This window comes from Lycium ferocissimum, chromosome 1 (genome assembly GCF_029784015.1).
Source record: "Lycium ferocissimum isolate CSIRO_LF1 chromosome 1, AGI_CSIRO_Lferr_CH_V1, whole genome shotgun sequence".
In the NCBI taxonomy this organism is placed as follows: Eukaryota; Viridiplantae; Streptophyta; class Magnoliopsida; order Solanales; family Solanaceae; genus Lycium; species Lycium ferocissimum.
The window spans coordinates 58,681,213-58,692,254 of NC_081342.1; the positions used below are offsets into that span (position 1 = coordinate 58,681,213).

Genomic DNA, 11,042 nt, shown 5'->3' on the forward strand with positions numbered 1-11,042 from the left:
AAATGTTAAGTCAGAAAACATATCACTTCACCTTGAGCAAGTCGCGTGTCTTGCATCCATTAATTTGGCATGAACACTGAGACCATGTAATATTTTTGCAGTGTGCTCTCACGGGCCTAGATTGGGTTATCCTAACTGGAAAATTGCAGTCCAAATACCATGATTCCATATGAATTACATGGAGATCACCCCTGGTCCTTTCTCTTCTTTTTTACCCTTTTTATCCCCCTTCATGGAGAATTCAGCTGAAGACATAGGAGTTTATATTATTATTTTTTTCTTCCAAATAACTTTAGGAATGTGCTTGCTTTTAATATATACACACAGCCACAGTAAAAAAAAAAAAAAAAAAAAAAAAAAGCTATTGCCATATATATATGTACACATATATTTGAGAATAAATACAGACAGAAAATATTCCTCAGAGTCAAAAAGATCTCGGTAAGTCTCACACCAATACCTTTTGATAAGACTGAATCAAGAGTGTAACTTGAACTAACTCAAAGCACGATCACGTGTTTTTCTCCAGTACTGAGAGTGCTGGTGTCAAATAGTTGTTTGCTTTGTCGGGTAAATGCGCAACCTGCAATTTTTATAACTAAATGAGAAACAAATATTTTGGGAAACAGAAATAAAGTAAACTTCTAGCTACCATTGCGCAGGTCTCAAAAGCAATTCACCCAGAAAGTGAAGGAAATGGCTGTACAATAGTTGGTATTTGATGTTTTAATTGATAAAATCTATTAATTAATGGGCTTACCAACTCGTACAGCTCCTTTCCAGGCTCAGCTACATATTCATAACATACCTAGTCGGGGAAAAAGGTAAATTAGCCACTTCGTCAAACTCTGCAATCAAAACAAATAGTGTTGCTTACATCAAAGCTCTTGTTTCTGGCTGTCGAATCATGCAATGCCTTCACACAAATGTCAGCCACATCAGCACAACTGATTCCCTGCATTTACCCTTAAGAAGGTGAGCTCAATTGGAAGTTCAGCAATACTCTCATGAGTACAAGTAAAAGACTCTTACCTGAGATATACGATTTCCTTGATCAAATATGAGCGCACGTTGCCCACCTGGTTCTTCCTGCAGAAAGTAATCGTTAGAAATCTTCACATTTTTCTAAAATATTTAGGGCAAGTTACGCATATGGTCGGTCAGCCAAAAATAATTACATAACCAAATATACAAAAATATACACTATTATGTATAAATTATGTATATTTAATGTATATTATACATGAATATACTTTTGCCGGCTATTATATTGGTGGGCGGATATACAGTGTGAAAATCTCAAAATATACTATGTTGGGTAGTAGATCTCTCATTAATTCTAACAATATTTGAATCAATTTATGGTACAACTGCTAAATCATGCCTACTTCCTTTAACATTTGATTAGTGGAAAACCACATTATGTGGCAGCTGCTAAGCAGAACTTTCCATAGTAATACATCTTTACCACCACATTGATAACTAATTCTATCCTACTCTGACTCAATTTAGCCCATTGAAGGGTTCCCGTCTTATAAATCAGCCTGAAGCCCTTCAGAGCCAGCATATGGTTCCAAGTGTGGTCCATTTTCATTTAGTTAGCTTCCAGCCAACTTTAGAGTATTCCAAAAGTGCTTATTTTAGAAAGTTCAGGTGTTTGACCAAGCTTTTAGGGAGAAGATTAGTGCTTTTGAGTAGTTGCAGAAGCTATTTTTCAAAAGCTAAAGGTAGCTTATCCCCAAAAGCACTTTTGGAACATTGGTCAAGCACAAGGTACTGCTCTAATATTGGCAAATTGATTAGCCAAAACACAAACTACTATTCCACAAAAGTATTTGTCCAGAAAGAACTCACAAAAGCACTTTTGAAAAGGACATATTTTGGAACCTTGGCAAACAAGCTATAATTGTCTATATGGTTACCTAATTCTGAGCACAGGAAAAGCTGACTCAAATCAGCCTTACCGCACAAGGTCAGTCCTAAAGTTAGCCGAAGCTAACCATTAACTCAATATTTCCATCTCGAAGGCCGAAATATGAACAATGGAAAACATATTTACCATCAAGGGACCTGGGCGAATTATTGTGTATCCAAGGCCGGACCTTCTTAACGAATCTTCACCAGCCTACAAAAATTCAAATAACCCGGGATTCAGTTTTAATCCGAGAAAACTGCATGAAAGAAGAGTCTGAAAAAGAGCTCACCCTCTTGGCTCGCAAAACTTGCTCCCGTCTGGTAGGCTCTATTCCTGACCCCGTACATGATACTAAGACAAAGTCAGTTTCTTGCCCGGTCTGCAAAATTCACAATCTTCTGGTTATAAGTATATTGTCCAACATAATTCTTGTATCAAACTATTCTTCAACCAATTCATCATTTTAAAGATGACTGATGAACAGAAGTACTAATAAGTAATAGCATTGTCTGAAAACACGACTGTCCTCCAAACAGCGCAGAGATCAATAATTTGCACCCAACCAAAAGTCATCTAAAATTTGCAGTCAGTATTTCAACACACAAATGTGACAAAATTAGGAGATTTTCTTGTCTTTTTGTTGGGGATAACGGTGTTGTCTAGGCCAGTTCAGACACACCTTGATCATCAAGATTTAGAAATTTAAAATAAATGCCGGTAAGAGCTACAAGAAATTGGTTGAAGTAGATGAAATAGTAACAAGCAGACCAAATGCTAAAGATATTAATTTTTTTGAAAATAAGAAGAGAAAAGCATACAGGAGAAAGAAACTCATGTTTCACCAAAATGCCTTGGAAGTAATGAGAACTAAAAAATGTATCATGTGTCATGCTCCAAATAAAGAACACATAAATATTTTCCTGTTCTGGCTTTTTTGTGCCCGAGATTTCTGCCCATCTAATGATGACTGGTTTGTCTTTAAGTTAGAATGAGAGTGAATATGTTTTGTTTGATGTTCAGTGATTTGGCACAACTTGTAGTCTTGAGCATTTAAATAGAAAAAAGGAAGAAGAAAAGATTAGAACTGTACATTACATTTATGCTGATATTAAGAAGCGGCAAACAAAAAGCAGCCGATTAAAACATAAATATGCACAAGCATGACAAAGGGCAAGTAAATTACTCTGCATGATAACCATATGACTTTATCTTCCCAATCACATATTTGATTATTCTAGACGTGAGTCGTGCTTCTCTGTAGGACTTACCCAATCACACTATTCTTGGAAATATAGCATATCATGAAACATGTATAAGCCATAAAGAAAAAGTAATCAATTTTTATGTGATCGGTCAGCAGGCTTGCAGGAATTGAAATCTTCCTTTCTTGCTTACTCTCTCAATCTACCTATGTCTTATTCGATCCCTCGCATCAACTGTATGCAGAGGCGAATCTAGGATTTTTAGAAAATGGGTTCACCACTAAAAAAAAAAAAAAAAAAAAAGGAAAAATGTTTAAGTGGGAATTGATTCCAAGACCTCTAAGTAAATAACTCAACCTTTAACCAAGTGAACCATTTAGCCTTCTTGTAGCATGTGTTCCAGCAGGTAATATTATACCAATTTTAAAATATATATATATATATAAAATACCTAACTTTACGGATAGAGCATGTGTTCACGTGCTCCAAATTGCCTACCTAAATTCGCCCCTGACTGTATGCAATGGCTTAGCCAAACCCCTAGTTAAGAAGAATGAACATTGGGCCTAATTCAACCCCGAGGCCTAATTCAACCCCGAGGCTAGCACATGAATTGAGGATTGATAAAAATATCTACAAGGAGACAACGAACATCCTCGAAACCAATTCAGGACATTCTAACCACCTTCCCACATCTAGGGTGGATATTTGGTGCATGGAGTATATAACACCGGGGCCCAACATCTGGTAAGGATCCCAAGAACAAATAATAATACAACAACACATATCCTCAGCCAATGCAAGACATATTAACAGACCGTATCACCAAATGATGTATTATGTTTTGAAATTCATACTTAGGAATGTGGGCACCATTTATCTTTATAGTATTTCCCCTCTGAGTGTAAGAACCATGTCATTACTGCTGGTTATTCCAGTTACAATATGCATGCAGGGGCAATTGATAGCAATCTATGTAAGCATAAACCTTCAGTAAAGTCTTGCAAAAATGGCAAACTTGAGGCACCAAAATTTTAGAGTTTTACCAAACCTACTGTGGGATTGAGGCAAAATTTGTACTGCTGTTGTTGCTATTAAAGCATAAATAAAAAAATGTTTTGAGTGAGTAGCAGATTATCAAAGAACATGTTACAAACAAACGTCACTTCTCGAAAAATGAAAACAAGTATTCTCTTTTACAGTGTAAAATACCTGCCACATTAAAGTTGCCATCGAGCACGTATATGGGGAAATGAGTAGCTTGAAGAAGGAAGATTGAGTGGTCCTTGGCTTCAGTATTGGTCAGGATATGGCGGCTAGCAGACAATACTGGGTTAATCCAATGCACTAATTACCAATGATCATCAGTCAGAGGGTAGGACTCAAAATTAAATCTTGGGCATCTATAATTTCAGCATGTTAATTATTTGCATTTTATTTTTATCCAAGAACTAGCACATTTTGCAGGTTGAACCAGGTTGACCGAACTACAAACTTTTGCAGCAAACAGAGGTATATATATATAGAAAATAAAGCTCAAAGTAAAATGGTGTTCTGTCACGAACACTCTGACTGTAAATTATCTTGAAGATGCTAAAACAATTACCAGTCTCATAGATTATGACTATTATATGCAGAACACAAGCAAAAACTGAAAGAAATGAAAGTCACACATAATGCTGTTGCACAAACAGACAACTGAACTTACAGGCAAAGCTTTAATATATTCCATAATTAGCTGAAAGCTTCTCAAATCTTGGTTCGGCCCGCTAGGTCCTTCAGTTGGCCTCTGTAGCAAATGACCATAACAAGTATCAGCAACTAGCACAGGAAAATAGTTGAATTCTACTTTGAAATGTTTCAAAGATTCAGGTCAGAGTAATGAACTTAAGGTATCTATCCTAGAGCAGGGGTTTTGCAGGTTAATTTTGTGATTAGGCTTGGATCTTCTAGAGGAAATAGCTCCATCTTTCATAACATAATTGGTCAACTACTTAAAAAAAAAGAAAATAATTTTTTCCCATTGCTGGCCAGTATTTAGTGGAAATGAAGTAGTTGAGTTATATGGTAATATGTTCAGTTCCTACAGATAGGAGAAAAAAGAAGAAATATAAAGTGAAATGCAATGAATATAGTATGTTTCCCTACATATACAAATAAGAATTAAGAAAATGACTCCTCAATTATCCATGTGTATTCATCAAGCCTGGTCCATTTGATCTATTTTTTCATTTCAAGATCTCGCTCCTGCCCTGTACTTAAATAATGTGGACTGGACTCAAGTGTATTAAGCAATTTGATTCATAGAGCCTGTTTGGATTGGCTTATAAGTTGCTTATAAGCTGTTTTCAGCTTTTTTGAGTGTTTGGCTGGCCAGCTTAAAGCCATTTTGTGCTTAAAATAAGCCCAAAAAATTAATTGGGCCAGTTTGACTTAGCTTATCTAAAGCAGTTTATAAGCTGAAAACAGCTTATAAGCCAAAAAAAATAAGTTGGGGCCAACTTATTTTTTTTTGGCTTATAAGTTGTTTCTAGCTTATAAGCTGCTTTTTTTAAGCCTATCCAAACAGGCTCATAATATATGTATATATCACCTCTGGTGTTTCAGAAATACGGTAACCCAAGTATAACAATAAAAGAAATATTTAAATTTTTCGAAGTAAAATTCCAACAATGAGAAGGGAATGCATCGGTTGAGGGCAGACCTGTCTTCTCGGCTCAAAGCGTATGGTCAAGGTATGCACCAGGAAGGGATCCAATGGCGGATCATCCGGCTTCACCGGCCGAAAGGAAGAAAAAGGAACTCTCACCTATGAAAACATGTGCATATGCAAAAACACTAAAATAAGAAAATGAAGTACTAGTGGAATTCACACCGGAGGCATTACTCAGATCAATAATTTTCATCCACATTTTAAATCCGAGCTCACCCTGCAAAATCCTGCTTTTGTGCTAATTCTGGCAAAATACAGTTTGCTTTGGGTTGTGTCTGCTGACGGACCAGCTTCAAGAATTACAACATAAGATCTCCCATTCCCACCAACAGAGAAAACTAGACCCTCATACCTAAGTATAAGAAAATTAATAGTGACACAAGTATATGCAGCGAGGATAAATCAACAACTGCGAATAATAGCATCAAGTATGAGAAAGAATAAAAGGAAAAATTGAAATTGACAGTAAAGACCTGTCGAGAGTGTAACCCAAAGGGAGTGAGAGTTTTCTTGACAAATCAACATATCCTCCTCTTGTGAAAACATATCCTTGCATAAGCCAAGAGAAAGAACACTTAGAAACAGCGATCAAAAGTTTGCATCATTGAAATTCAATATTTCACAAACATCCTCAAACTCGTCTCACAAACAAATTATACATGCTTTCAAGATCTGCGGTCATGTTCCCTGGTTACCTGAAAAAACAGCCTCTCCGTTTTCAGTAAACTCAAACCTGGCATCCATTCCTCCGTCATACTTAGAAACAACCGCATCCTGGAAATATGTCCCTTGCCGGACTTCCCACCCGTCCAATGAATCTTCAGACTTGAATTTTGCAATTAAAAGCTTGCTTTTGCTACTCTTCCCAGCACGTTGCTGTGCTAGTTTATTGTTGTAATCCTACATTTTTTGTAACATAATGCATACACAGATTACAGACTGATCATCTCAAGAAGCAAAGTACTTGGAAAATGCACAGATAATAGTTGCCTGAGATTGTAACTGAACTTGAAGATTCATAAAATGGATCTCAGTTCTGTATGCTAAATATTATTGCAGGAACTTAACGCAGTTCTAAAAAATATTTTTCAATTTCTTAGTTAAAGAAAAAATACACAAATGGACCTTTAACAAATAAAAGCAAAGCATCACAATATATTAGATGATGAGTTGTCCTTTTCTGATATCACTTTGATACTCCAATACTAGTTTCTTGCCTAAATTGTGTCATATTAAAGGACAAATATCCTATGTGGTGGCTGACTACTCCACTACTACATATGGCTATAAAAGTTCGCATCATATGACAAGAAAATATGTTAATCAAATGCTGCTTGACTAGCGCTAGCAATACCGGTACATGTATATGCAGCATTTTGAGAGGAAGATTTTGTCATCCAAACTACTGTAACACATCAAACTCAATCATTGTGCTTTCTGTTTCTTTATTCCTTAATTCTTTTTCCTTTCCATTCCTGGAGATAGAATGTGAGCAATGAAGACAACCTGGAATAGGACCAAACAAGATAGTGGAAGGAAACAAATACCTGCAAGGCTTTGGTAAGATTGTAAACTCCTTGATGATCAACTCTGATGAGATCCCCAGTGATTGAAGAACGAGCAGTGGCACAATAGATGATTTTGTTGCAGCCTTGCACTGCTTTTTTAAGACTGGAAGGATCACCAACATCCCCTGTCACAAGCTCCACAGACCTTGGCAGCATGTCAACCACTTCCGGTTCAGCTTTCCTTACTAGAGCCTGTGTGGCAATGTAAAACAAATTGTAAGTGAAGACGAGCATCTCAGTTGGATATTAAAGTAAAGATACTCAACCAAGGGAAAAGGAAATATATAGTTAATGGGAAGAGCACCACTCAGAGGCAGATTTAGGATTCAAACGCCGTGGATTCCATATATATATATATATATACAACTTAAACAACGACGTCTCAATTTCAAACTAGTTGGGGTCAGCTATATGAATTATCTATTTTCTTTCCACTCCATTTGGCACGTTTCATTAACTGTTCCAATAATCTGTAAAACTAAAGATTCTCTAAATCTTAGACATATCCCTACACTGCATACAATCTCTTTCAAAATTTAAAAGCTCCTATCAAATACTAAACCAAATCAGAGGCGGAGCCAGAATTTTTAGTTTATAGGTTCTAGATCACAATATTTTACCATGGATGAATTATCTATACATATTAAATGAACTTTTACATATAAATACAGGGTTTGAGCCAAAACTAATGTGTTCTACCGAACCCGTAACTGAAATGCTGGCTCCGCCCCCGAGCAAAATGTAAGTGTCTCAACTCTCAATTTGAAACTTTTTAATTAAACTTACTATATGAACACAAATGCAACCACAACAACAATAACAACACTACACAATATTCTCAAACAAGTTGGGCAAGCTATATGATCCTCGCTAACCATGTTTCTAAAAATGCATGATATATGCACATAAATGCAATTATTAAAGAAAAAAGGAAAACAATTTCCTGGATACTGAACACACCCTCAATCTAGAACTTTTAAACTAAACCTTCTATATGCACACAAATGCAAAATGCAACACCCACAACTACTACACATCAGTCCCAAACAAGTTGGGGCCAGCTATATAAATCCTCGCTAACCATGTTTCTAAAAATGCACAATATGTGCACATAAATGCAATTATTAAAGAAAAAGGAAATAAAAGTAAAGTGAAGGATGTAATCAAGAAACAGACCTTAACAGTGTATCCCCTTAGCATAAGTTTCCTTACAACAATCCTCCCAACACGACTAGTAGCACCAACAACAAGCACAGTCGTATTCTGAGCACCAGGGATAGCAAATTCACACATAGGACCACCTTCTCTTATAAGCAAAGTACTCTCATCATCAGAACGAATAGTTCTTGAAATCTGTCCTAATCCTGAAAACTTTCTCCATACTTCGTCAAACACTTGTCTTGAACGTCTTCCCAATCCCACTGGATTCACCTCATCCAATCTTTTTATAACGGAAACCGAAGATGATTGTAACTGTTGCTCTTGCTGTTCTTGCTGCTCTTGTTCTTGTTTTTGCTGCTCTTCGTTTTCTATCACTACCTTCTTTTTCTTCTTCTTGTTTTTCTTTTCGTTTTCAGTTTCCGGGCTTGATGATGATGAAGTTGCTCTTGTAACAAAAGAATTGTTGGAGAGTTTGCAGTTTATTGGATTTGGTTTTCTCCATATTGGATTATAAAGGTTGTTGTTGTTGCTAAATGCAACTGGAGTGAATGTTGCAGCACTCATTTGGAAAACAAGAAAATATTCTGCTCTATACAACTGAAATTTTTGTAGAGCAAGTGATGAATTTGAATTGTCAGAATCAAGAATAGAAATGTGTTCTTGAAATTAATAATCAGATGAACAAACAACTGGCAAGGTTAGCCAAGTCATCATTGATGGTGACAAGAGTAAAATTTCCACCACATAAATGTTGGCAATTGGCAAAGTGAATACAATACGTGAAAAAATAAAATAAAATAAAATAAAATCAGAGATCTGATCAACGTGCCGCGAAAAATAGAGTATTTTAAGGTAAGGAGTGTAAAGAAAATGTAGAAGCAGGCTATGCCACGTAGAGATACTCCTTCCCTTAGATTCCTATTTTGGCACGTTGGTGTTTGTTTTAAACAAAACAAGAAAAGGGAGAAATTCAAGCAACACATTAGAGAAAAGTTTTTTAATATTTGTAAAGAAAAAATTAATTATTTTAATTAAACTTTTGAATTTTTTTGCAAAAAAGAAAAAGAAAGAGAATCTGTATGCCATTCAGCGAGAAAGTTCACTTATTTTTTCAACATAACCCAACTAAGAACTCAGGTCAAGATATAAGTAAATTTGTTTGTACTTCTTTCAATATTTCACTTAAAAGGTTTTAAAGGAACATATTTTTGAGAGGAAGTATATTTCAAAGACAATTCTTCCACGAACTAGGATTAAGAATAAGAGTTATAAAAATGATATTTCAATTTTTCTTTTTAGAAAATATTGTATAAACTAGTGAGGGAAGTTAGTAGTCAAAACATTAGTGACAATAGCCCTTGCTGACACCAAGAGTTCTTTGGTTTGGTCCGTAGGATTTGGATAATGTCAGATAAGGCCAAATAATTTTTCAGTGGACTGAAATCCTACAACTAATATTCCTTGTTGGCACTAGAGGGTTCTTTGGATTTGGATAATGTGAAATAATGAGAGTTCGGACGCTAGCATGACATCTAATAAGTCATACTTCTTTTTTGGAGGCCTAGAGGTGTAACAGTAAAATTAAATCAAGTGCAATGACAATTATACCTCTAATTTTTATAAAGGCGGAGGTGCGATAAAACATTTTATCTAGCATGGGACGAGAGCATCAATAAAGTTATCTCTGTGTGATCTATAAGTCACGGTTCGAGCAAATAAACGTACGTTATGGTAGGTTGTCGTCGCTATTTCTTGAGAGTGCGACCCTTACCCAGATCGTGCGTAAATGCGGGATGTTTGGTGCACCGAGCTGTTCTTTAGTGTTATTTGATTTGACTTACTATACTATAACGTTTGTTGCAGAGAATCTTCGAAATTCTATAGTTATTTTTCATGTGATCATCAAAATTCGATGTCTGATGTATCATCATGCTTGTATTTAGAAGTGAATTTGACATTTTACCAATGTTTTGATGAGGCACTAACCATTGCATTCAATGTCCCCCTTAATTGCTTGTTGTCTTGTGATGTCTTGCCTCGATCTTTGGCCGAATCTACTTGGGTAAAATCCTCTATAAAATACTACGTGTCGATGTTACATGAAAATAATTAAGAAGATGGAGAAAATCTTTAGAAAAATCACATCCACTTTTTTCAAAAGGGACTAAGGCCTCGTTTGTTTGCACTTAATGGAGGTCTGAATATGAATGGTTCAGACCTGAGGTCATTAAGTGCATTTGTTTACGTTAAGATCTAAGCAGTTATTTGATCTAAATAGATCTTAATCATTAACATCTTGAACAAAGTCTTAGGCCTCATTTGTTTTCATTAAGATTAAGACGTCTGAATTTGAATGCACATCTGAATGATTAATATGTTGTTCCTAGATCTGAACATTGAATGATTAAGACTATTTGTTTTTCAACATCTGAATGTGCATAATGTGTTTATTTAAACGTAATAAATATATTTAAATAAGAAAA

General features: G+C 35.6%; 1 protein-coding gene across 1 annotated transcript; it reads right to left on the reverse strand.

The window, feature by feature from the left end:
- Positions 1-348: 348 nt before the first annotated feature.
- LOC132056149 (protein HIGH CHLOROPHYLL FLUORESCENCE PHENOTYPE 173, chloroplastic) lies at positions 349-9,398 on the reverse strand. The gene is made up of 13 exons (XM_059448225.1): positions 8,575-9,398; positions 7,378-7,590; positions 6,526-6,730; positions 6,304-6,379; positions 6,047-6,182; positions 5,822-5,926; positions 4,826-4,906; positions 2,205-2,294; positions 2,060-2,125; positions 1,033-1,089; positions 878-955; positions 761-808; positions 349-583 (listed from the first exon to the last, which is right to left on the reverse strand). Exons 1-13 carry the CDS (start codon positions 9,121-9,123, stop codon positions 512-514), a joined length of 1,776 nt encoding a protein of 591 aa, XP_059304208.1. The 5' UTR covers positions 9,124-9,398; the 3' UTR covers positions 349-511.
- Between the last annotated feature and the right edge of the window lie 1,644 nt (positions 9,399-11,042).